General features: G+C 54.3%; 3 protein-coding genes across 11 annotated transcripts in view; 1 reads left to right on the top strand and 2 right to left on the bottom strand.

Moving 5' to 3' along the window:
* The window catches only part of DDB1 (damage specific DNA binding protein 1), a 32,280-nt gene extending 31,397 nt beyond the window's left edge, over positions 1-883 (bottom strand). For both annotated transcript variants that reach the window (XM_082629055.1, XM_082629056.1), the window contains exon 1: positions 671-883. In XM_082629055.1, the coding sequence (XP_082485181.1) occupies positions 671-731 (61 nt within the window). In that variant the 5' untranslated portion in view covers positions 732-883. The remainder of the gene's footprint in view (positions 1-670) is intronic.
* On the top strand, positions 105-13,058 carry TKFC (triokinase and FMN cyclase). 4 transcript variants are annotated; one of them, XM_082629059.1, is made up of 18 exons: positions 105-495; positions 2,468-2,583; positions 4,552-4,741; positions 5,913-6,023; positions 6,098-6,279; positions 7,562-7,640; positions 7,915-8,004; positions 8,690-8,724; positions 8,801-8,885; positions 8,977-9,066; positions 9,828-9,944; positions 10,284-10,403; positions 10,576-10,713; positions 11,486-11,592; positions 11,697-11,800; positions 11,909-11,942; positions 12,046-12,132; positions 12,491-13,058. In XM_082629059.1, the coding sequence occupies exons 2-18, from the start codon at positions 2,581-2,583 to the stop codon at positions 12,650-12,652; spliced, it is 1,734 nt and encodes a 577-aa protein (XP_082485185.1). In that variant the 5' UTR covers positions 105-495; positions 2,468-2,580; the 3' UTR covers positions 12,653-13,058. The 4 variants fall into 4 exon arrangements, with proteins under 4 accessions (XP_082485185.1, XP_082485184.1, XP_082485183.1 ...); XM_082629058.1 differs by lacking the exon at positions 105-495 and adding an exon at positions 977-1,241; XM_082629057.1 differs by lacking the exon at positions 105-495 and adding an exon at positions 977-1,309.
* A 1,265-nt stretch (positions 13,059-14,323) lies between these two features.
* On the bottom strand, positions 14,324-25,913 carry CYB561A3 (cytochrome b561 family member A3; the record flags this gene model as incomplete). Of its 5 annotated transcripts, XM_082629078.1 has the most annotated exons (8): positions 25,743-25,829; positions 25,535-25,592; positions 22,741-22,848; positions 21,514-21,712; positions 18,083-18,291; positions 17,274-17,428; positions 16,383-16,539; positions 14,324-15,727 (listed from the first exon to the last, which is right to left on the bottom strand). In XM_082629078.1, the coding sequence occupies exons 4-8, from the start codon at positions 21,695-21,697 to the stop codon at positions 15,704-15,706; spliced, it is 729 nt and encodes a 242-aa protein (XP_082485204.1). In that variant the 5' UTR covers positions 21,698-21,712; positions 22,741-22,848; positions 25,535-25,592; positions 25,743-25,829. The 5 variants fall into 5 exon arrangements, with proteins under 5 accessions (XP_082485204.1, XP_082485202.1, XP_082485201.1 ...); XM_082629076.1 differs by lacking the exon at positions 14,324-15,727 and having other exon boundaries at positions 16,281-16,539; positions 25,813-25,913; XM_082629075.1 differs by lacking the exon at positions 14,324-15,727 and having other exon boundaries at positions 16,281-16,539; positions 25,504-25,592.
* Positions 25,914-25,930: the final 17 nt, after the last annotated feature.

Raw genomic sequence — 25,930 nt, 5'->3', positions numbered from 1 at the left:
TCATAGCCTCCAACTCCACAACAGCAGTTTTCTTTCGGATTTACATAAAAATACAAGTTTGAGGGCTTCATATTCTGTTGAGAACTTGGTTCAAGATAATTATTGCCGGGTTCTGGACATTTGCGTCCTTAACAATTCTTGCATAAACAAACAAGGCAAACCCAGGACTGGGCTGGGCCATTCCAAACCCTCTTCTCCAACAGCTCCCTCTCGTAAACAACAGCCCCAGGCAAAGCGCACTCCTCTCTTTCGGGTGAGTACGGACATTCCTCACATCCCTCCACCTCCTGCACCTCCCAGCCTCTTGCCCCAAAGTCGCCATCATCACCGCCCCTTCCCCCCTAACCACACGAAGCCAATCTCGCGGCCCAAGCAACACCGCACAAACAACTCACACTCCACTCTCTGTCCCACTGGGCGCGTCCCTGTCCTCGAGGCCAAGTGACCTCCGAGAACGAAAGGGGACCCTCAAGAGCAGCTTTTATTCCCCCAAAGGTGCGTGTTGAGACAGCTTCTTTTAAGCCGTGGGCTGTGGGAGGTCCCTCGGCCGCCAGCGCCTTCCATTCCCTGGGCCTGGTCCTGGCGGCAACCCGGGGGCCGCGGGCTTCCCTAGGCCTCGGTTCCCCCCAGCTCCCTCCCTCACCGGGGTCTCCTGCCCTGGCAGCCTCACCGGTCACGCAGCCGTTCACGGCGGTGGGCTTCTGTGCCGTTACCACGTAGTTGTACGACATGTCGAGGCCTGGGGAAGCCCAGCGGGACTCAGGCGAAACGTAAAAAAGACGGACACGACCAAAGAGACAGGGAGCCCCCACCCGCGCGCGGCGAACTCCACTGCCGCTGTCTCCGCCCCAGAGACACGTTGCAGGCCAGAGCGGCCGGGGCGCGGGGCATCACGGGACGGGCTCACCTGGCCTCTTGGAGGACTCAAGGCGCCGAGGCGGCCAACCAAGGGAGGCCCCGCCCCCAGAGGCCCCGCCCACCTTCTACCACCCGAGCTTGGAGTACCCGGATGAGGGCTCCCTGTCGGGTCCTTGGGAAGTAGTGGCGGTTCCTGAGGTGGTGGACGCTGGCGAGAGCTGGTCGCGGAGGTGCACCGACGCCTCCTCCTCCTCCTCCTCCTCCGGAGCTGCCCCGCCGACCTCATCCCTAGTCCGCGCCCCTCGCCCTTTCCCAGACCCCGTCCACTCCATCTTCCTTGCTCCGGGAGCCTTCGGGGTTGTTCCCCCTTTTGGAACCGGAAGGTACTGCAGAGGCCTAGAGAGGGGAGGAAGGTGACAACAATTTGTGCACCTCCCAGACTAGAACCGAGGTTTGTACCTCCCTTCCGCTAGATTTCCCAGTACCTCTAAACCCAACCCTGCCCTGACCCTAGATTGACCGATCACTCCGCTTCACCTGGCATGCGCGGGGGGAGGCACTTAGGCTCTCCCCTCTCCCCTTTGGACTTGTGTTTGTGTTTGAGTCTTTGTGTTTCAAGGGCACAGCAGGCCACTTGCCCAGCACAATTAGTCCCCCCGTGGCTGTGCAAATTCTGACCTCAAACACAAAACCAAAAATTCCCTGGTGAGAACCTTAGTGACCCAGGAAAGCAGTCAGTTAGCCCTGCAACTTCCAGGCCGCTCCACATCAGACAGGCCCTGCAAGGAATAGGAGGAGAACCACGTAGTTTGAAGCACCTGCTGCAAGGCCACAGAGGAGGCAGCCCCGATGTTACAGATGAGGAAGCTGAGCCTCAGGGGAACTGGTTTACCCAAGATCCCCCAGTAAGAGCTAGGTGCCGAGGCAGGTGTGGATTCTTTCCACTGCAGACACATGCAGTGAGCCCAAGACCCTGGATGACTCCAAGACACCTCTGAACCTGACTGAGCCGAAAGGAGCTAAAACGTCGTTGTGGTTTACTGTGTGGTTTTACTCATCTGGGACTTTCTGCCTTGCTTTAGAGGCATTGAATTATCAGTAGAAAGAACACGGGATTTGTAGAAAAATTAAACATAGGTTTGAGTCCTGGCTCTTAATAGTATGACCTTGGACACATCTCCAGAGCTCTCTGGGTCGGTTTCCCAAAAGCAAAATGGAGTCAGACTCAGCTGTCACCTTCCTGGTGTGGTCCCAACACTGACAAGAGCAAGTGTGTGAAGATCTTTATGAATGTATCACTGCATGCGAGGCCTGTGTAATAGATGAAGTTACTCTGTGGGTAACTTTGCCCCTTGGTGATAAGGTGGGCACCACTCCTGAGCGTAAGGCAGCCGTGTGCCCAACGTGGATCAGTCAGTGTTCTGGCAGCCAGGTGCAGGCATGAACCTTGGTCAGCCCCATGCTCTTCTCCATCCCCAGCTCACATTCTAGAGTTTGGACTTGGATCAAAGTCTGGGGCAGCTCCCTAATTACTAGGGCCCTGAAAGCATGACTGTGCCAGTAGGCTGCAAGTGCCTTCAGCAGCTCACATTGCTACTCCCTCTTGCAGATACTGCTTGCCACCTTCACTGTGCTCAGGCCCGGTAGCACCCACGGGATTGACCATCCTCCGGCAGCTCAGTGCGAAGGTGTGAACTCAACTTCCTTCAGAGCCTCCCCGCCATGGTGAGTCCCCTGAGGGCCAGGGCAGAGGAAGGGCACTCTGGTCTTGGGGCAGTAGGGGTGCCAGCCCTGGGCATGTTGGAGTTCCTTTGCTCCCTGACCAAGAGATGCCACTGCCTCCTGAGGTTAAGAGAGAGGGTCATCCTCCGTCTCAGGGCCTGACTTCCCTTCATTTCCCAGCTGGGCCCAGCCGGGCCTGTGGCTACAGCCTCTGAGTCCCTCCAGGGCCCATCTGCCCCTGGTCTGGGTCATGCCTTTAGATTAGAACATTACCAGCTGCCTACTCTGTAATAGACAGTACCAGTCACAGGAGTCGTGAAGAAGGACCCGGTGCCTCTTCCAGAGCCTTGGGCATGTGTGGGCTTGTGGGATCCACACTCACTGCAGGAGGCTCAGCATGCCCCTGGGCATGCCCCAGGCCCATTCTAGAACTGATCTGGAGGAAAACAGGCCTGGGCAGACCTGGGTTCAAATTTCAGCCTACCACCAACCAGCTATGTGACGTTCTACCAAAGACTTGACCTCTCTGAGCCTCTTTCCCCATCTGCAGTTTAAAAGGTGAGATGTTGATCAGACCACGGTCCTAGGGGCCTCCCATAGTTGCCTGGTCGACTTTTCTTTCTTTTTCCATCCCCTCAGGCCACTGGGAGCCAACGATGGCACTGGACCCCAAGCCCTTCTCTAGCTCTGGTTCGGGAATGGTTGCAAATCCCAGGCAGGATAGACTGTCAGGGATGGCGAGGGAGCACGTTCTTGGAGGGTGGTGGTGCTGGAGACTGGGCTTGGAATTGAGACCCACTCAACTTCATAGCGTATTTCCAGTCCCTGGCAGGCTCTGAGAGCCACAAACCCGTGCCCTTCCTAGGACAGGACCTCTGCCACTCTCAGCCTCCCTTCAGCCCCTGGGGAGAGCGGCACGATAAGGCCAAAATGGAACCAGCTTTGGAGCCAGGTGGACCTGGTCACTTGCTGGCTGTGTGACCCTGGGCAAAGTCATGTAAATCTGCCTGTTTCTTCACTGGGCTAATTTTCCTCCATAGGGTTGTTGGAAGATTAAATGAGATGTGCTTGAAAGCACTTAGAATGAGGTGTGGCTCACAGTCACTGCTCTGCCCCCCGCCAGACCCAGGAAAGGCCAAAGTTTGCATGAAGGAACGGAGTTCTGGCAGGCTTGGGGAAGGGGCCTCCGGGAAAGCTCAGCTGCAGGCTTCCCCCAGGCCACCAGGCGATGCTGATAGCCTGGCCCTCTCTGACCCTATTGGGCACCAGTTTCACTGTTTGGGACAAAGGCAGGAGCTGCACACAGTCTACAGACCTCATTCAGCTAGCTCCAGCTTTTCAGAGCTGGTTGAAGAAGGGAGTAGCTCCTTTGCACTCAGTTTTTTGCTATATAGCGGGCATATACTCTAGTTTATTAAATCCCTATTTTGCAGAGGAAGCAGATGGGTGTGGGCCCTGTCTGGCCTCCTCCCCTGGCACAGGAGCGCCAACCTGGGGCTTCTCCTCCTTTGACAGAAGGCTGTTGGGCCCCAGTTTTAAATTTTATTTTACTTTATTTATTTTATTTTTTTGGCCGCACCGCGCGGCATGCAGGATCTTAGTTCCCTGACCAGGAATCGAACCCGCGCCCCCTGCAGTGGAAGCTCGGAGTCTTACCCACTGGACCGCCAGGGAAGTCCCCCAGCTTCATTAATTTTTTTATGCTCGGAACTTCAGTTACCCCATTTTCTTTGTATCAGAGTCATTCTTCAGGATAAATTTAAGCCATAAATTAGTTACTGAATAAGAAGTTGCAAAATAAGAAATCATGGGAACATCCACCTTATAAAAAGATGCCTAATTCAAGGAACCACTGTTGCCTGGAGTTCCTGGGTGGGTGTGGGCTGGGGTGTGAGTCATAGCAACGTGGCTGGGCAAGATGGGGCTGCCCTGCCAACTCTACCAGAACCTCATCCCGCTCCTCTCCCACAGACCTCCAAGAAGCTAGTGAACTCAGTGGCAGGCTGTGCCGATGACGCCCTTGCTGGCCTGGTGGCCTGCAACCCCAACCTGCAGCTCCTGCAAGGCCACCGTGTGGCCCTTCGCTCTGACCTGGACAGTCTCAAGGGCCAGGTGGCACTACTGTCGGGTGGGGGCTCTGGCCATGAGCCCGCGCATGCCGGTGAGCACCCTGGGCCAGAGGTGGCAGTGGGCTCTGGGCAGAGTGGACAGGGGGCTCCTGGGAGATCTTTGGTGCTGTTAAGAGGTTCAGGACAGAGCCTGGCCCAGAATCAGGAGCCCATTCCTGGCTCCGGCTCACCCACTCCCTTGAGCTGTGATCTGGGGCCACTCGTGGCCTCTCTCTGTGCCTCAGTCTCTACATCTGTAAAAGCCCAAGGTGGGGCCAAATGACCTCTCAGGCCTTTCCAGCTCTGATAGTCGGTGATTCCGTGACTCCTCCTGGCCTCCCAGGCCCAGCTGACCTGCCGTCCCCTTCTCCATGAAGCCTGCCTGACTTTTCCAGCCTAGCACAGTATTCCTCTTCCCACCGTGCATTTTCACATTCAACATGGACAGTCCTGGATTGTTTCCTGTTTAGTGCCAGGCATGTGAACTCTCCATGAGAGCTTGGGGATGGGGGCATGGGGAGGAGTAGGGACCAGGCTTTGTATCCTCTGTATCTTTCCTGTTTCTCTCTGGCAAATTCATCCATCCATTCAGCAAACATTCATGAGCACCTATTGTGTGCCTGGCACTGTCTGGCCACTAGGGACGCAAAAGTGACCCAGACAGGGCTTCCCTGGTGGCGCAGTGGTTGAGAGTCCGCCTGCCGATGCAGGGGACACGGGTTCGTGTCCCGGTCCGGGAAGATCCCACATGCCGCGGAGTGGCTGGGCCCGTGAGCCATGGCTGCTGAGCCTGCGCATCCAGAGCCTGTGCTCCGCAACGGGAGAGGCCACAGCAGTGAGAGGCCCGCGTACCACAAAAAAAAAAAAAAAAAGTGACCCAGACAGACAAGGCACCTGCCCTCATGGAGCTTCTATTCTCCTTTGGGGAGACAGAAACCAGGTAAACACATAAGTGAAAGAGATCATTCCAGAGCATGTTGAAGACAGGAGAGCAGGGTAAGGGGACAGCGAGTAGCTGGGCATGGGTGAGTGACTACTTCAGTTGGGAGGTCGGGGAAGGCCTCTCCAAGGAGGGGATAGATCTGGGGAGAGCAGCGCAGGTACTCTTCTGCACCAAGTGCACAGTAGGGCTCACCAAACCATGAAGCCCAGGAGCGTGGGGAGCCCCAGGGATTGCAGGCACAGGTCCCCACCCAACACCCTCTCCCCACCTCTCTGTCTCAGGTTTCATAGGGAAGGGGATGCTGACAGGGGTCATTGCGGGAGCTGTGTTCACCTCCCCGGCAGTGGGCAGCATCCTGGCGGCCATCAGGGCAGTGGCCCAGGCGGGCACAGGTAAGCCTGGCATGCGGGAGGGGCTGCTGTGGGGAGCGCAAGTGCTGATGGGGCCCTACCGACTGCTCCCGCAGTGGGGACCCTCCTCATCGTGAAGAACTACACTGGGGATCGGCTCAACTTTGGCCTGGCCCGGGAGCAGGCCCGGGCGGAGGGCATCCCCGTGGAGATGGTGGTCATCGGGGATGACAGCGCCTTCACCGTCCTGAAGAAGGCAGGCAGGCGCGGGCTCTGTGGCACAGTGCTCATACACAAGGTGAGGGTCCCCTCCTGGGACACCACTGGCCAGCCCGTCCCAGCCCTCTCCAGGCAGCACCTGGTGCTGGACCTTTCCACCCATCTTTCCCCCCCTGCCCCAGGAAGCCACTCCTTCCCCAGTGCTCCCCGATCCAGGAGGGCCCCACTGTCCCCAAAACCACGTCCGCCCAGATCCAGGCATTCATCCTCCCGGCCCCTTCCCTGCCCTTCCCCACCTGCAACCATCGCCCCGTCCTGGTGACCCTGCTCCCCAGCGCCTCCAAACACATCCTCCTCCAAGCCCTGCCCTTCCCGTCTCAGCCTCGCTTCAGTGCTCATCTGCTCACACCCAGGTGGCTGCCGCTGCCTCCTCAGCCGGCTCCCCTGCCTGCTTCCTGCCCGCCCCCCAGTCTCTTCCCCACACCACCCAAGGGGTGTCTTTCGAAAATGTGTATCTGGCCAGGTGGTTCCCCTACAGAAAGCCCCCCAGGGTTCCCAGAGTCAACCCAGGGTCCTCGGTCAGGCGCCCACCACACTCTTGCCCCTCCTCCCTCAAGTTCCTCTCCCATCATCCCTGGGGTCCCCTCATGCTCCATTAACACCAGTTCTCTGTACCACTGGGCTGTGGCTCACCTTTGGGGCCTTGCTGCTGCTGAGTCGTTGGCCTCAAAAATCCTTTCCCTGTCCAGCCCCCCTTTGGCTTGGCTGCGTCCTACTATTCTGTGGAGGCCCACCGCTGACATCCCTCCCTCTGGGAGGCTTTCCCTCCCACCACACCAAGCACGCTAGGACCCCCTCCTCAGTGTTCCCATAACACCTGTCCATCATCGGATTTGCCACCTCATATGAAATGTTCAGTTTGTGTTGTCTCTTTCCCCAACCCCTTCCCAGACCGAGTTCCTTCAAAGTAGGGACTGTGACTTAGACACCTTTTTTCCCCTTTTCAGCATATACTAGATGCTTGGGAAAAAAGTGGGTAGGTGGGTAAAGTGAGCCACAGTGTATATGCCATGGAGAAAGAACTGTAGGCTAGGAGTTGGGAAACTAGCCACCAACTGACTGTGTGACACTGGACAAATCATCTCCCCTCTCTGGGCCCATCTCTCCATTTGTAAAGTTCCTCTGGCTCTGGGATTCTTGAATATTCCTGGCAGGTGCCCTAAATGTGGCGGGCCAGGTTGTTGTGGCAGGACGAAGAGATTCCCTGTTCCCAACTAGAAATTCAGCTCCAGCCTGTCTTCTGCCCTCAAGTGGTACAGTGACTCCTTTCCCGTTGGGGGCCTATCTCTGTGTGGGTGCAGGTGGCGGGTGCCCTGGCTGAGGCAGGTGCGGGGCTGGAGGAGATCACAGATTGGGTGAGCGAGGTCGCCAAGGACATGGGTGAGTGCTGGCCCAGGGCTCGGGGAGGAGGTGGGGGAGGTCGAGGCCCCGCCTTGGACCAGGAGCAGGTTCCCAGCAGCAGCACAGGAGGCCTCCCAAGTCACTCCCCAGGGGCTGAGGGAGGGTCTCCCTGCGGGAGCTACTGAAAACAGCAGCCTTGGGTCCCCGAGCCAGGTTTCTCTTCCATCACTGAGATGAAGAGGCTTCCGAGGCATTGCTGCTGCCTGACGCCGAGAGCACAGCGGTCGTCTCTTTCATATCTCATTTCTCTTAGGAACCCTGGGAGTGAGCTTGTCCTCCTGCAGTGTGCCGGGTTCCAAACCCACCTTTGAGCTCTCAGCCGATGAAGTGGAGCTGGGCCTGGGTAAGCTTGTGACCTCCGCCCCCTCCCCGGTCCAGCCATGCATGCTCCCTGGGATTTTCCTTGTCTTCTGTCCTGGGAGCCATGTACCTGGTCTTTCTGCTCACGTGGAGCCGTCCCCTAGGGGGTCTTAGTATTTTTAAGTGGGTGCATGAGGCCCTTCTGGCCCAACGTGCCTGATTTCTACCAGCTTTGCCCTCCACACGCAGGGCTCTGGCCACAGGGGCTCTGTGCCTTACCCACCTCCTTGCCTGTGCTCCCACCATTCTCAGGTACCCCTGCCCCTGCCAAGATGCAGCCTCTCTTTCAAGAGCCGTTCAGAGGCCACCCCAGCTGCAAAACCTTCCCTCTTCCTCTCCTGTGCTTCCCAAGTGATGGGCAGAGGCCTCAGCTGGCCTCTGTGACTGCCTCTAGTTAAGCTACTTAACTAGTTAAAAGTTAAGGGAACTAGGATCCCACGTGCTGCACAGGGCGGGGGAAAAAAAAAAAAAAAGTAAAGTTTTGGCTCTCTCCACCACCAAGCCAGAGACGGTGTATTTTTCATTATTTTGCCGGTTTCCCCCCAGCCCGCACTCCCCATGCCCACGTGCCTAGCCTGGTGCTGAGCGCTTAGAAAATCCTTGACCAGACCACACTGAGCGAATCCCCAGGCCCCGAGCAGGTCAGCAGTGCTTGCATCTATCCACAGGGATCCACGGGGAGGCTGGCGTGCACCGGATAAAGGTAGGTGGACTTCCCAGCGAAGGTTGGCCAAAGACCAAGGCCCCCAACGCAGCTCACTCCCGGCTCCCTCTGACAGATGGCGACCGCCGACGAGATTGTGGCGCTTATGCTGGACCACATGACGAGCTCCTCCAACGTGTCCCACGTGCCTGTGCAGTCCGGTGAGGGGCTGTCACATTGTCTCCCAGCCTTTCCTCCCCCTCTGGGAATGGGGCCCAGAGAGTCTCAGCTAGGTGTCGTGTCTGCCCACAGGCTCCTCAGTGGTGCTGATGGTCAACAACCTGGGTGGCCTGTCATTCCTGGAACTGGGCATCATAGCTGACGCCGCCGTCCGCTCTCTGGGTGAGCCACACGCTGAAGGGGACCTCCTGACCCCCAGAGCTTCTTCCTTCCAACCCTTTGAAGCTGGATGTAAGAAAAGCAGCTGAGGGGCTTCCCTGGTGGCGCAGTGGTTGAGAGTCCGCCTGCCGATGCAGGGGACGCAGGTTCGTGCCCCGGTCCGGGAAGATCCCACATGCCGCGGAGCAGCTGGGCCCGTGAGCCATGGCCGCTGGGCCTGCGCGTCCGGAGCCTGTGCTCTGCAACGGGAGAGGCCACAACAGTGAGAGGCCCGCGTACCGCAAAAAAGAAGAAAAGCAGCTGAGATAGGGTCTTGCAAGGGTCCAGAGCATGGGCTGTACACGTTTGTCAAGCCCGAGTTAGACGACGGTCCCTCTGCCACTTACTTGCTGGGTGCCTTGAGCCTGTTTCCTTGTCTGTAAAGAGGGGGTAATAATAGTATCTGCTTTATAGGGTTGTTGTGAGGATTAAATGGGATTAAACGTTATGTAACACGCTTAACACAGTACTTGGGACCTGGTAAGAACGCAGTAACAGAGACTACTTATCTGCCCCTGTAGAAGGGACACCTCCAGGGAATGTGGTCATTCAGGTCATCACTGAGGGATGCCCCAAGGAAGTCTGACCGGCTCCCTGCTGACCTCAGACCCCCAACTCCCAAAGTTCTTGTTTTTCTCTTACTCTATTTCCTTCTCTGATGCTCTGGGGGGAAGTGCCCGTCCTTCCCTCCTTATCTCACACACTTCCGTGCTCTGGTACTGCAGAGGGCCGAGGGGTGAAGATTGCTCGTGCCCTGGTGGGCACCTTCATGTCAGCCCTGGAGATGCCTGGCATTTCTCTCACTCTTCTGCTGGTGGATGAGCCCCTCCTGAAACTGATAGGTGAGACCTGGAAGCTGGGGTCAGCGAAGCCAGGGGCCCCTGGAGCTGGAAGGAGCCAAGGGGACTTGGAGAGACCCCATCAGGGCTGACCATGACAATCAGGACTCTATAGAGAGGCCCTTTCTGGCTTCCTCAGGCTTCTCCAGCTCTCACTTGACTGTGAAGGAGTTGGTATTAGGATCCTCCCCCGGGGACCCTCCCCTTTCCCTTGTACACAGTAGGCACTCAGTACTTGCTTGTTGCGGTGGAGGGAACTGGGCCACCAGGTGGGGAGTCCGGGCCCCACTTGGTCCCTGGCCGGCCAGCCTGTCTCTAAGAGAGTCATCCTGCTGTCCCTAGATGCTGAGACCACCGCCTCGGCTTGGCCTAACGTAGCCAAGGTCTTGGTGACTGGGCGGAAGCGGTGCCGGGCTGCCCCCGCCAAGCCCCTGGAGGCCCCTGATTCCACTGCTGCAGGAGGTACAAGCCATGCTGTTGGGGAAGGTGGCCCAGGGCTTTGGCCTGCAGCCTAAAGGGTGCAGGGAGTGCAGAGGGGCGTGGAGGGGCCCTGGCACCCATACCTCCCACATGGGTCACGTTCGGCTGCGAGAAGGGCCAGGCAGGCCTCCTTCCCACTGTCCTCCCTCTCCAGGCGCAGCCTCGAAGCAGATGGTGCTTGTGTTGGAGCGGGTGTGCGCCACCCTTCTGGGCCTGGAGGAACGTCTGAATGCCCTGGACCGCGCTGCCGGCGACGGGGACTGTGGCACCACCCACAGCTGTGCTGCCAGAGGTTGGTGCCAGGACCCACCTGGGGCAGCAAAGGGGGTGGTGTGGCACACTGATGGTGACATTTTGGCATTTCATGAACCAGAAGGATTTCAAAAACATCTGGAGTGCTCACATGGGGTCGGCAACTTTTATTTTGCCAAGAGAGGTCGTTCACAAAACCTAGCATCCCTTTCACCTGTTTTCATAGAGAGACACTTCTAACTCTACAAATGTAGGAAGGTTGTTATCGCAGAATAAAACGTAATATTTCACAGTGAATAAAAACTTCAGATTATTCTAAAGGGAAACTCATTCTGTTCTTATTTTTCTCAGCCTAACCAGACTAGGGAAAAGTTCTTAATTTCCCAGCATCGTTGAATCAAGAAAAATGTATTTAGTGCCAACCACAGGTCAGGTGCTGCCCTGGACTCTATGGATAAAACAGCGAGCAAAGCAGATTAAAATCACTGCTATGTTGTGGCTTATGTTGTGGTAGGAGAGACAAACCAAGATCAAGGCAAATCAGTAAAAGACAAAAAAAAAGAAGCAGGGACGCGAGGAAGCATCATCACCTGTTGGGTGACTGTCGAGGTCCCTGTCCCCGACCTGTTCCCACCTCTCTCCAGACTGCAGCAGGATATAGAGGGAGCCTGGGAGTCTCTTCATGTTGGTTCCCTCAGCCCCTCCCGGCACCCATTCCTTCTGGCTGGCAGCGAGGCCTGGGTACTTGGTTGGAATCCAGGCAGATGGGAGGGTGGGTCTGTGAATTCCTCACCATCTCTCTCTGCCTGCAGCGATTCAGGGGTGGCTGAAGGAGGGCCCACCCCCTGCCAGCCCTGCCCAGCTACTCTCCAAATTGTCCCTCCTGCTACTGGAGAAGATGGGAGGCTCATCCGGGGCGGTGAGTGCCGGCAGCCCCCAGGGGCAGAGGGCTGACATGGACGGGTCCTGGGTTGGCCGAGGCCTGGGCCGGCCCCGTGTGCTCAGCATCCTGGCCCTCCCCAGCTCTATGGCCTTTTCCTGACTGCAGCGGCCCAGCCGCTCAAGGCCAAGACTGACCTTCCAGCCTGGTCTGCTGCCATGGATGCCGGCCTGGAGGCCATGCAGAAGTGAGCCAGGGACCTGGGCCTTAGGGGTGGGCTGGGGGAGGTGGTGGATGCCACCCACCCCCAGAGTGATTCCCTGCAGGGAGACTCATTTGTTCTCTTCCCTGCCAGGTATGGAAAGGCTGCCCCAGGGGATAGGACTATGGTATGTATCTGGCCCAGCCCTACCCCCTTTTGAGCGTAGAAGCCCTGAAGGCCACCCTCAGTGGCAGGGCCTGTCCTCAGCCCCTCTCCTTCACCTTGTCCAGCTGGATTCTCTGTGGGCAGCAGCACAGGAGCTCCAAGCCTGGAAGAGCCCAGGGGCTAATCTCCAAATCCTGATCAAGGCAGTCAAGGTGAGTGAGGCTGGGCCCAGCCACCCAGGGAGACAGACTCAGAACCGCCAGGCTCCCATCTCCACGCGGCCTTGAACAAGTTGACATCCTTTCTGTACCTCAGTTTTCTTCCTTACAAATGGAGGAGAGCACCTGCCTCAGAGGGTTGCTGTGGGACTGAGAAGACATGTAGGGCGCCCACACAGGGTCTGGGACATAGCAGGCCCTTGGTGAAGGGTGGCCCCTTGCCTTGCTAGCAGTGTGTGGGATGTGACCTCTCCACCCTGGTGTCAGTGCTGGGACAGAAGGGTCCGGGTCCGTGGCAGGAAGGAAACCTGGTGGCTGCTTCTTGAACCTGCTCCACACCCCCACCCCTCAGAGTGCAGAAGCTGCAGCTGAGGCCACCAGGAACATGGAAGCTGGAGCTGGACGAGCCAGTTATATCAGCTCTGCGCGCCTGGATCAGCCAGACCCCGGGGCGGTGGCGGCCGCGGCCATTCTCCGTGCCATCCTGGAGGTCTTGCAGAGCCAGGATGCGTGAATGCCTCCCCGGGCCTCAGGGCCTCACTCACTGCTATGCCCAGCGGCCGCTGTCACTTACTTCTGCCTTAGAACTGTCGCCCTCCTCCCGCGCCTCTTGCCCTCGGGGCCTGTCTTCTGAGTTCAGCAGGAATTCCTCAACCAGCCTGCAGAATTCCTCCACTGTAGAAACTGCAGGCCCAGAGTGGGTCACTGACCTTTCCCTCTTCAGGGAAGGGGGAGTCCTAGGGTCACCAGGTTCTGCCCCCAGCCAGTTCTGAGCTTCGATGATAAGGCTTTTCCCTAGTGGCAGCACAATCTGTAACTGGCAAAAACGCTAATTTGGTTTTAAGACTCTCTGTGAAAGGTCTTCTGCACCTGAACTGAGTGTGAAAAAGCAAGCCAATAAACCACATGGAAGCAAAAGAGCTGCTGCTTCCTCTAAGGGACCTTTATCCAAGCGTGTGAACAAGTGTGCCCACTAACGCCCCCGACTAAGACCTCACCCCACCACTGAAATGCTCATCTCCCATCTCCTACCGCCTGAGACCCAAAGGCAGGGTCTGTGCAGCTGGGCCAACTCCACTGGGATCCCCAATTCTTGTGCTTCCAGTGCACACACCATACCTGATGGGTGTGCTTTTCTCAGCACTAAACTAACAGAATTCACTGATTCTTCAGGAATCAAATGGGCAAGTGGGTCTCCAAAAGGAAAAGAAATCACCATATTCTAAGGCTCAGCGGTAGAACAGAAACTGTGCCCAGGCCAGCCCATGGGTCTCTCTAGAGCCATCACTGATGGCCCCTGGGAGAGCAGGAGGGGCTGCTGAGTCTACGTGGTGTGTGGTGGAGACCGCACAGTGCACACCTGGCCCATACTTGGCGCAGGGGGGCAGTTAAAGGCACTGGCATGGATTCACTTCAGACATAGATATGACTTTGAATCCTGGTTCTGCTTCAGACTAGCTACATAAACTCAGGCCTATTATTTAGCCTCTTAGAATCTGTAAAATCCGAATGGTGCCCACCTCATGGGCACGTGGAAAGGATTCAAATGAACTGGTGAAGATAAAGGCCTCAGCAGTCCAGGTGCTCACTCACTGGGAGTCACCAGGATCACCGACACGTGCATCCAACTCCTTCAGTCGTCTGCTCCACCACCAGGTGGCCTCAGCTCATCACACTTGGAAGGGGGCCACCACTTACTTTGCCCAGACTTGGCTGCAGGCTTCCTCAACCCCTCGGCTTCCCTTTTTCTGCCCAGGGTCCCCTGTCCATCAGCCACACCACAGGTCCCTGACCACAAGGCACAGTTATCAGTGTGCACAGATGCACACACCCAGCAGCTGGGAAGGAAACTGGCATCCGACACCTGGACTGTGGATCCCAACTCTGCCATTTCCTGGCTGGGTGACCTTGGGGCAAGTCACTTACTCTTTTTGAGTGTCGTGTTTCAGATTATGAAATAGGAAACATCTCCTTCCTTGTAAGATAATCAAGTGCTCAAGGGCCATTCACTATTAAAGACATGCACACGAACCAAGAGTCACATGCGAGTCTAAGAAGACAGTCATGCGGTTCTTTGGTGTCTTCAGGTCTGCCCATTTCCGGGTCTGAGGGTCAGAACTAGCCCGAGGCTTTTGCAAGTTGCCCAGAGCTCACTTAACCACAGTGTCATTTCAGCAGAGAAGGCTTTGATTCTCAAAAACACATTTAATGAAAATCAAGCTTCATAAGTGAAATGCCTACCCATGTGGAAAGAGGGGGAGCTGGTCCTATGATCAAGGTGCCTGGCAGTCATCCCAGTGGCTTTTGAGGGCTTCAGCCACTTGAGAAGTTGTCATAGTCCTCCTGCCAGCATCTGGCCATGTGGGGTGGGGTGGACAGTCAGCCTCATGGCCCCTGCCAGGGAGTAAGGCCCACTCGGGACCCCAGGTGTCGTCATGCTGCTTGTCACCTAAGCACAGCAGTATGGAGCCTGGGACCTGGCAGGGCTTGTTTGGAGAGGGCAGTGCCAACACTTAGGAGAGGAGCAAGACGCCACCACAGTCTTGTTGGAAGAGCAGCGGCACACTCTGGCATCACACCTGAGACTGGGTGTGCCAGGCACGTAGCTATCGTGGGGGCAAGTGAGGCACTTGGACACTTGGTGAGGAACGCCTCTGGAGGTGGCCTAGCTCCCAGGGCTCTGCTGGGTACAATGCACCATGACTTTGGCACGTTTCATGGCAAGCTGGAGAGTGAAAATAGCTGAGCAAGTGCCCTGCCGAGAGAGCAAGGCTGAACCTGCCTGGGGACAGGCAGGCAAGCTTGGACCCAATGAGGGAAAGGAAAGGAGGCTCGAGGCACCCCTGCTACTCCTCCATGGGACAGGCTGTTTTTGGGAGAGCAGGTTACCAGGGCTCATAAGGCTGTCTGACAGCACATCAGTCATAGGGAAGGGCCGGGATCCAGGCCCCAGTTGCAGCAGCAGCTAGAAGGGCACATACAACGCACGCAGACACAGAATGCAGCGACGGGAAACAACAGCAACGGGCAGCCAGCTCCTCAGCTTCTCCTCTGCAGAAGCAGCTCTGCCATTCTCCCCTGTCCTTCCATCGCCTCACCGTGTTCCCGCCCAGCCTCGTGTCCAGATGGGCTGGATGGAGGTAACAGAGCAGATGAAGCCTGGCCTGGGGCAGCGGCCTAAACTTCAAGGGAAAGCTGAGGAAGCATCGGCTCCCCCACTTTTCACGGTATGGATTGCACTTGATTCCCAGGTCATCTGAGCTCTCGGGATCCTCTACCACATCCCTAGGGGTGTGAGGGGAAGTGAGCTTGACTTCATGCGAGCAGGAGCGGTGTGAGCAGCCAGGGCAGGGAGGGCCTGGGGTAAACGAACGACCTGAGAGGTCAATGCCGGGAAGAGGTGGAGAAGCCAAAGCCACCAAGGAGAGCATGTGGGCAGCAAGCTGTGGCGACAGCAGGTCCACCACGGAGACGAGGGGAGACTGGACGAGAGCCCCAGGGAGAGCAGAGCTTCTGAAGGAGTCCAGACCGCACCACCAACCGCTCCTGGCAGCGCCTTCCTGCTTCACTCCCCACCGTGCAACAGGGCCTGGAAAGACAGGCAGATGCACGCAGGTTAATGGCATAACGTCAGAATGGCCCCTGACCTGCAGGAGTCATGCCAGGCCTGAGATGCTCAGACCCCAACCTGCAGGGTGAGTCCCAGTCCATGCCACCACACCTTTCAGAGAAGCTCCAAAGCCCCTCAGCCAATACACACCCCATCTCGCCATGTCCCTCAGGTGCCTGCGTGGCCAAGAACAGGCAAAACGTGCTCCAAGCACTCAAACTGTCACCAAGCACCCACTAGATAAGCTCCCATCCCACTAGATGAGCCCTAAAGCTGAAGAAGTAGAAATTACCATACACCCCTCATCATGATCAAGCCCGTCCTTGGAGAAGATAAGGCTACACTTCCCCTTGTGAAACCACAGCAATTTGGGGAGGGGAGTAACCCCCATCCTCTCCCAGTGGGCAGGCCCCCAGGAGCCTGAGCCTAAACAGCTGCACTTGCTGCAATGGCCAGGAGGTGCTGAGTCGATACTGGTGCTCCCCATCAGCCAGCCTAACCCCACCTTTAAGCAACTTGGTTTCCCACCACGTTACTGGGTTGGTCTTCCCGGCAAAGCCCAAGTCTTTACTGGGTGACCCTTCCCTAGACCAGGCCCTACCCCAACCTGGAATGGGAGACCAAAACCCCATACCTGTCTTTCGGCCTGCATCTCCAGCTCTGGGCGTTTCCAAGACGAAGCCAGTAGGATATAGAGCACCAGCAGCCCGAAGAGCACCACCAGCATCCCAGAGCAGTTGGCAAAGACAGCCTCACTGGGCAGGTTGGAGTACGAGTTGGTGCCGTTTTTCCTGAGGATGACAAAACAATGTGGGCGCTCAAGAAACTTTTCTACCTGTTTTTGCCCAATGCGAGACTCAGTGCCTCTAACAGAGGATAAGAAAAGCTTCCCAGGACCTGCTGTGACCTGGAATATCAACATACTTTCCAAGTCTCTGCCATGACAAGTGTCTGCAGAATGCTTTTTCCCTGTGAGGAAGCTAAAGCTCCCAGACATGAAATGAACTTGTCCAGAGTTACATAACTAGGAGATGGCACAGCCAAGATCTATACCCAGATCTGAGCTCAAATCTTGTTTGCTTTTCACTGCACCCCCACTACTTCAAAGAACGGAGAATGGTAGTGGTTAGGCATGCAGCCTCTAGTCCTAACACAAAGCTCTGCCACTTACTGGCTGTGTGCCCTTAGGTGCATTACTAAACCTCTCTGTGCCTCTGTTCCCTAATGTATAAGTGGCAATGACAACAAATGTTGTAGGGCAGTTAGAGGATTAAATTTAAGATGTTTAGAATAGTTTCTGCCACAGAGTAGGTTCTAAATCACTTTGATCCTGGGTAAGTATTTGCTGACCAGTTTACCAATCTCAGCCTAAAGAAAGACCGATTCCATTAACCTTCCAGATCAGGAACGAGCCCCATCCCAAAAGCTTCCCTCCCTTGGATGGGTCCGATGATCATCGAGTGCATCTTCTGAAGACCCTGTTCCTTCCCCTCCACCTTAGAGTTGGGGGCCCCGTCCCACTCACAGACTGAAGAATAGCTTCTCGTTAATGCCGGAAATGACAGATGCAATGGCAAGAGAGAGAATGGAGGCTCCAAAGAAGACGTGGATGGGTTTAAGGAGGCTGCGCAGCCGCACGGACGCCCAGGGCAGCAGGAAGACCGCAAAGCCCAAGAACCACTGTGGACACAGGAAGTACCTGATTGTACTGTGACCAAAGGCACGCCAGGTCATCCCACCCACCAGTGCCTCCTACCCATCAGTGAACCTCTGCCCTTCTCTCCCAGCTCAAACCTCCCACCAGGCATTGCCCCAGCACCACACCTAGCCGCCTCACTGGGGTCTGTTTGTCTTACACAAAGGAACGTAGGAATGTTACCTACATGAAATGCTTAGCTATCCCCAGTCTCCCGCAAACCCAGCCATCCTTGTTTGTCTCTGCTTCCTTCCTGTCCTGGCCCACAAAACTCCTCATTTGTACAGGGCTGACATCAGAATACGGATACTACTTCTAGAATTGCTTCTGGTTCACCGAAAGGGGGAAGAGAAGAGGGCAGAAAAGATGATTTAGAGTCAGTGTGGTGCGTGCTGTGACGGAGTTAGCTTAGAGCGCTCCAGCACCACAGGTGGGCCGTGTGAGGGGTAAGAGCAGGAACAGGGTGAATTCGGGAACCGCCAATCTCCCACAGCCCTTCAAACTGCCGATTCTACAGGATGTGCCCTGCAAGACCGTCTCCAGGCAGTAAGCAGAAGGGATATTTGGTGCTGATGCAAGTGAAGCCCCAACCAGAACTGGCAGCTGTGGGAATCCAAAGGAGAACAGAGAGTACCCACCTGACAGGCGAAGAGGAAGACGGTGGTGATGCCCAGCCAGCTGTGCAGGGAGTAGAGATTGGGGATCTTTCTACGGCTGTGGAAGTCAAAGACGGCGTGCAGCCCCAGGACAGTCAGGATGAAGGCCAGCAGGTGCACGGCTGCGTGGCCGAATTTCCAGGGCAGCTTGGGCCCTACCCATGACTGGGGCAGGCGGTAGACCAGTGATGCTGTAGGAGAGAGAGCAGCCCCTGGGCTCGGCCTCTTCCCCTGTGCTCACCCGTGCACTAGGGGACTTGCCCTGACGTGATCCCAGACAGCCTCCCAACAAGAGAAGAAGGAAAGGCTAGGACATCAGTATCAACTCCTCAGCATCTCCCATCCTTGCATCATTTCTGGTATAGCCATCAACCATGAAGCGGGGAGACAAGGGACCATGATAAAGGGGAGGAGCAGGAGGAGGGACAAAATAGGAGTCTGGGATCAGCAGATACGAACTACTATGCATAAAATAAACAGTGGGGTCCCTACTGCAGAGCACAGGGAGCCATATTCAGTATCTTGTAATAAGCTATAATGGAAAGAAATATGAAAATATATACATATATATGTGTACACACACACACACACACACACACACACACACACACACACACACACACATATATCTGAATCACTTTGCTGTACACCAGAAAACACAACGCTGTAAATCAACTATACTTCAATTTAAAAAGGGGGGGTAGAACAGGTTTCATGGACTTGCCATTCTGTCATAACAATAATAAATGCCACTTGTATGCAGTTTTACAGGTTGAAAAGCAATGTCACATTCATTATTTCATCTAACTGAATGAATTCTCACAACTGAAGTGAGTTGTCAAGGACACAGGCTTCAAGGTTAGACAACCGAGGTCCCAATCCAGGTTCTTCCTCTCAGCTATTTGGCATCTTTCTAAATCTCAGTTTCCTCATCTGTAAAATGGAGGCAACAATAGAGCCCGCCTCACAAGCTTCCTGTAAGAACAAAAGTGGGAGGATGGCGCTTCCCTGGTGGCTCAGTGGTTGGGAGTCCGCCTGCTGATGCAGGGGACACGGGTTCGTGCCCCGGTCCGAGAGGATCCCACATGCCGCGGAGCGGCTGGGCCCATGAGCCATGGCCGCTAGGCCTGCGCGTCCGGAGCCTGTGCTCTGCAACGGGACAGGCCACAGCAGTGAGAGGCCCGCGTACCACAAAAAAAAAAAAAAAAAAGAAAGAAAAAGTGGGAGGATGTATCCAAACTACACGGGGTAAGCTGCTATTATCAACGTCATCATTATTCCCATTTTACAAGTGGCGAAAAGGAGACTCACCTGGGCCCCAAGGCCTGCCTCTGAATGCACGGGGCAAGGATGGGTCTGGCAGGAGTAAGGAGACCCCTCAGGTACGGCCCCCGACTGTGCCACAAGAGGCTTCAGCCCCCGCTCCCTAGAGCAAGGGCTGGCAGGCTGCCGCTCACAGGCCAGGTGCAGCCCGCTGCCGATTTTCGTAATAAAGTGTTTTTACTCCATATGACTAAACATCATTTATTGAAAAGAACATCTTGTCCCACAGCTCTGCAGAGCCACCTTTCCTCACTTGTCTATTCACTTATCACTACCACACTTTTTTTTTTTTTGTGGTACGCAGGCCTCTCACTGCTGTGGCCTCTCCCGCTGCGGAGCACAGGCTCCGGGCGCACAGGCTCAGCGGCCATGGCTCACGGACCTGGCCACTCCGCGGCATGTGGGATCCTCCCAGACCGGGGCACGAACCCATGTCCCCTGCATCGGCATGCGGACTCTCAACCACTGCGCCACCAGGGAAGCCCCCACACTTTTTTTTTTTTAATTGGAATACAGTTGATTTACAATGTTGTATTAGTTCCAGGTGTACAGCGAAGTGAGTCAGTTATACATTTATATATATCCACTCTTTTTTAGATTCCTTTCCCATATAGGCCATTACAGAGTATTGAGCAGAGTTCCCTGTGCTATACAGTAGGTCCCACGCTGTCTTAAATTACAGTAGCTTTATAATAAACCTGAATAGATGGGAGAGTAAGCCCTCCAACTTTGCTCTTTTTCAAAACCACCTTGACTAATCTTGGCCCTTTGCATTTCTAGATAATTCAGTCTGATTATCAATTTTCACAAAAATAAGCAATGAGACCTTGGGGTTGAAATTAACCTACAAAACAATTTCAGGAGAATTTACATCTTTACAATGTTTAGTTTTCCAATCCACTTACACAGTAGTATATCCCTCCATTTATTTAGGGCTTCTTTAATTTCAATACAGTTTTATATTTTTCTCTGTAGAAACCTTATATGGCTTTTGTTAGATTTATGCCTAGGTAATTAATGCTTATGGATGCTATTATCAAATTATATTTGATATTAAATAATACTTTAAATAACATTAATTTTAGAAATTTTACTTATTTTTTCCCAGTTTTACTGAGATATAACTGACACAGCACTGCATAAGTTTGTGGAGAGCATAATGGTCTGCCTTACATACATCATGGAATGATTACCGCAATGAGTTTAGTGAACATCCATCTTCTTATATAGATATAAAATTTTAAAAAGAGACAAAAACTTTTCTTGTGATGACAACTCTTTGGATTTACTCTCTTAACAGCTTTCATATATAACGTACAGCAGGGTTAATTATATTTATCGTGTTGTACATTATATCCCTAGTACTTATTTATCTTAAAACTGGAGGTTTGTACCTTTTGACTGCCTTCATCCAATTCCCCCTCCCCCCACCCCTGGTAACCCTAAATCTGCTGTCTTTTAGTATGAGTCTGTTTGTTTTTGAAGTATAATTGACCTACAGCACTATGTTACTTCCTGCTACATAACATAGTCATTCACTATTTCTGTACATTTCAAAATGATCACCATGATAGGTCTAGTTATGATCATCACCATACAAAGATATTACATAATTATTGGCCACATTCCCTACACTGTACCTGTGCCTCATTTGTTTTGCAACTGGAAGTCCATACCTCTTGCTCTCCCTCACCTATTTCTCTCCTCCCCCCACCACTATAAATAAAGTTTTATCAGAACACAGCTACACACTTCCGTGTTGTCTCTGGCTGCTCTCACAACACAGTAGCAGAGCTGAGTAGTTGCAACACAGATCATAGGGCTCGCAAAGCCTAAAATATTTACTGTCTGGCCTTTAACAGAAAAAGTTCGCCAACCCTCGTCCAAGAGTATCCATGCAGCTACCCTTCTCAGATGCTCCTGTTCACACGACTTCCTCCTCCAAATGACACCTGGGCCCAAAAACAACCCACCCCACCCCACCCCCATAGCCCTGAACCCGACAGTGACAAAGGCCAGGACGGCGAGGGACAGCACTGCCCTGTACGAGCCCAGGCCACACCGTGTCTCCTCTGCTGACCTGTACTCACCAGCACTGTAGAACACCACCATGCCCGTAACCATGAGCACCGGGTGCCAGTTGAACATGAGCATGGTGCCATCCCAGGCAAAGCCACCTTGCCAGTACTGCATCCAATAGATGGTGGAGAGGATGCACATCAAGCCCAGGGAGCACAGCGCCACGACGGACAGAAAAAACCATCCCACAGCCATTCTGATCAAGCACTCCTAGAGAAAGCGGAAATCACATGTCCCTGTTGGCTCAGGTGCACCCCACACGCAGGCTAAAGGAGGTAACATTGACCTTGCTCTTGGCCAGAAGGGTGGTTCCCCTGCCATCAGCCTGGGCACTGTCCCATGAAGCCTTGATGGCTGGGTGAACCCAATCTCTGGTTATGAACAATGAGTGAGGCCCCGCCCCAGCACCTGGCAGCATACAGTGCAGCCAGCTTGGGCCTAGGGCTGGCCCTGGAGAGAAGCCTCCTCTGCTGTGGCTGGATGCCAAGGCTCTAGATCCAGAGCCCTAGGATGCATCTCCCCTCACAGGACCAGAAGGTAAAGAATTATAACCTCACTCCCCATGAACAGAAAGGACAGAAATCAAAATCCAGGCTAGATCACACAAACGCCCAGGCCTTCAGTTTTAACGTAAGGAGGCAAAAATCACAATCTTCACACTACTATTAGGCCACGTGGGAGAAAGTGCCATAGGATCCCACTTCTGCAGCAAAGTTCTTCCCCAGATTGTGACCTCTGTGGGCTAATCCTCCCATTGGGAGGTAAGGTGGGGTCTTCAGAGTCCCCATTCGCCACACCTTTAATTGAGCAAAAGCCCCCAGCTGTCTCCAGACCTGAAACTTCTGCTTTCTCTTCTCTGGGGAAAGTCCAGAGGAGAAAAGAGGAAGCAAGAACTCATGATCTAGAAAGCAAGAGTTTATCTTGAGGTTTCCACGTGTACCTGATAAACGCAGAAACCAACCCTGGTTTCAGGCATGGCGAATGCCTAGCCCCCTAAGCAGCTGCTCTTAAAAGCCAGGCAAGTGTGCATGAGTTGGCAGGCAGTCTGCAAAGCCACAGGACGCCCCTGCTTTCAGCATGGGCACAGCTCTCAAGGCAGGCACACTGCCCCATGGACTCAGGCTAAGAAGCTGACACAGTGGCTTCCTGCAGTTGAGGTCCCTCAGTCTGAACCAGCTAACAGAGAAGAGGCCCCTAAAATCAAAAACTCCCAAGGAGATAAAACACTTGACCCTCACCTTTATACCTAGTGGCAGGCTGACAGAGTGGTGGCCTGGACTCCAATTCTTATGCTCTGAGGCTCCTTGAGCAAATCACTTAACATTTGTAGGACTCAGTCTTCTCATCTGAAAGAAAGCCATGGCAATAGGATATAACTTACTGAAAGGCAGCTATGAGCAGACACCACACCAGAACCTTACACACATGATCCCATCTACTCACCTTGACAACCCCGTGTGGAGTTATCCCCATTTTATAGATGAGGAAACTAAGGCTCAGACAGATTAAATAGGACCCAGTAAGCGGGCAGGGAGTTTCAAACCCTTGTCTATTTGGTTTCAAAGCCCTCTGACCACAGGTTGTCAGATGGTCGAGAAAATGTATGTAAGGACATTGTGAGAGTACAGTATTATAATTTTCTTAGTATTGTTACAGCATTTCATCCTAACGACTAACAAAAACCTCAAGCTCATGGCCCCCACGGCTGCCCAGGCCTCTCAGTGGCCCCAATTCCATGTCGTGCCAGCTTTCTCCATACCAGGTGTCCACCTAACCACAAACAGATGCTAAGCTCTCACAAAGAGATCCAAGGTGGCGGTAATCTCTGAGAAAGCAAGATCTGAGGTCTGGGGGAAAAGATAAGCTTCCAGGAGGTTGGAGGGAGAAAACCATGCCACCTCATTTCTGGAAGCTTTCTGCCTTATCTACTGAGCTCAGAGATTTGCTACCCAGCCTCAAGAGTTATCCCCTTAGCTCCTGTAAGGGCAGCGGAAGTTTCAGGTCACCAGAGGTTCAATCATCCCCCCAGTGAAGTGTCAGCACAAAGGAGCTCTCGGTCAGCAGGCTCCATCCACTGAATAATATCTACTTTTTTTCCCCCCTTTGTAAGAGGAAAAAAGAAAATATAATCCAAAAGGGACCACATCTACCCCCTAGAAGAGGTCCTGGATTACTGCTCTGGGACAGACTTGGAAAAGACAATGGGGACACTTCCCCGACAGATGGCTGGAATGTTTTACCAACAGTACACAGATGAGCCCTCCCTCTGCTCGAAATAGAGAGCAAAAGGAGAGAAAAAGGAAGAATGCAGTGAAAATTGCAATCCAGGGCTTCCCTGGTGGTACAGTGGTTGAGAGTCCGCCTGCCGATGCAGGGGACACGAGTTCGTGCCCCGGTCCAGGAAGATCCCACATGCCGCGGAGCAGCTGGGCCCGTGAGCCATGGCCGCTGGGCCTGCGCGTCCGGAGCCTGTGCTCCGCAACGAGAGAGGCCACGGCAGTGAGAGGCCCGCGTACCGCAAAAAAAAAAAAAAAAAAAATGCAATCCAAATGCTAAGAATATCCTCTCACTTATTCCAAGAGAACAGGATGTGCCCACCAGTCCTATTCTGCCCTCACTTGTAGAGAAACATTCTAAGACAAAAGTCGGCAAGCTCCTGTAAAGGGCCAGAATGGTAAATATTTTAGATTTTGCAGGCCATACGGTTTGTCACAACTATGTCATCAACTCTGCTGATGTATTGCAAGAGCAATCATAAATAATACCTTCACAAAAGAACATGAGCTATGTTCAAAAAAACTTTATTTATGGACAATGAAATTTCAGTTTTTATATCATTTCCACATGTCACAAAATATCATTTTCGTTTTTTTTTTTTACCAGTACACGGGCCTCTCACTGTTGTGGCCTCTCCCGTTGTGGGGCACAGGCTCCAGACGCGCAGGCTCAGCAGCCATGGCTCAGGGGCCCAGCTGCTCCGCGGCCTGTGGGATCTTCCCGGACCGCGGCACGAACCCGTGTCCCCTGCATCGGCAGGCGGACTCTCAACCACTGCGCCACCAGGGAAGCCCTCTATTTTTTTTTTTTTTCAACCATTGAAAAATGTAAAAACCATTTAGGCCAGCCAGATTTGGCCTGTGGGTCATGTTTGTTGACCCTGATCTAAGGAGTCTACTCTCCAACCTAATACACTTCTCAATCCCTTAGGAAAAAGGATTCTCCCAGGCTGCACTAAAACAGATCAGGCCCTGGGGTAGGAAATGGGTATATCCTACTTGGCCCTAGCCTTAGGAAAAGGCTCTATTCCAAACCCTTTCACAATTATTTAGAAGTGCAAATAGATGAAGGAACAGGAAGTCTGTTTGTTGCTCCCACTTCTCAGATGAATGGTGCGGGCTTTAGGAATCCTGAGAACCAGATTTAGGGCTCAAGTCCTGAACTCTTATCTTACGGATCAAAAATATTCGAGGGCTTCCCTGGTGGCGCAGTGGTTGAGAGTCCGCCTGCCGATGCAGGGGACACGGGTTCGTGCCCCGGTCCGGGAAGGTACCACATGCCGCGGAGCGGCTGGGCCTGTGAGCCATGGCCGATGGGCCTGCGCGTCCGGAGCCTGTGCTCCGCAACGGGAGAGGCCACAACAGTGAGAGGCCCGCGTACCGCAAAAAGAAAAAAAAAAAAAATTCGGGCCCAAAGAAGGAAAGCGACTTGGCCACGGTGAGTGGCGGAGCTGGTACAAGGCTCCAGGTTCACTCCCCCTGTGCTCCAAGGACTCCTTACTTCCAAACGCAGCTTCCGTAAAGTCTGAAGTCTCAGAAGTGAGGGGCCCTAAATTCCACTCAGGAGGTAGATAAGCAAGGCCCTCCTTAGCACCAGAGTGATTACAGCCCCGCCCTTCGTACTGCGCTCTGGTCGGCCTCAGGTGCCCAGAGAAGGGTTCCAGGAACCCGGGGACCGATCCCTAACTCCTCCGCTGGGACCAAGATCCCTTGGTCCCAGCTAACCTTGGGTGCAAATTAAGGCGAGTGGCTCCACCTGCTGACTGCGACTTCCGAAGAGCTTCTGTGCTTTCCAAAGAGCTTCCTTCCACCACCTGTGGAAGGAAGGGCACAGAGAACGATGTCCATTTCGTAAAAGAGAAAACTGAGGCCGAGCGAGGGGTCGCGACAGCGCGAAGCGAGGTACTAGCAGAGCCAGCACTCGAACCCAGGTCCCTGAACTCCCAGCCCGGGCTCTTTCTCACCCCCGAACCACAGTGGAACTCAGGGGTACTGGGGTCTCCGAGACCCGCCTCTCGCCACCCGGCGCCGGACCTGCCGCTCCCGAGGCTCCTGGGAGATGGAGTGAGAGACTCTCAGAAACGCCCGCTATCACCAGTCACAGCTGCTCTACAGCCACCTGGCGGGGCCGCTCCGTCACCTTATAGGCTTG

The sequence above is a fragment of the Mesoplodon mirus genome, assembly GCF_964341445.2.
Source record: "Mesoplodon mirus genome assembly, chromosome: 7".
In the NCBI taxonomy this organism is placed as follows: domain Eukaryota; kingdom Metazoa; phylum Chordata; class Mammalia; order Artiodactyla; family Ziphiidae; genus Mesoplodon; species Mesoplodon mirus.
Note: the sequence above shows the minus strand (reverse complement) of the source record. Positions and strands in the feature narration are given on the sequence as shown.

Bases quoted from the DNA above. Each gene is read 5' to 3' on its own strand.
- TKFC (XM_082629059.1), top strand. The intron at 6,024-6,097 runs GTAAGCCTGGCA...CTGCTCCCGCAG, and splicing joins AGTGGCCCAGGCGGGCACAG to TGGGGACCCTCCTCATCGTG. The intron at 10,404-10,575 runs GTACAAGCCATG...CTCCCTCTCCAG, and splicing joins TGATTCCACTGCTGCAGGAG to GCGCAGCCTCGAAGCAGATG.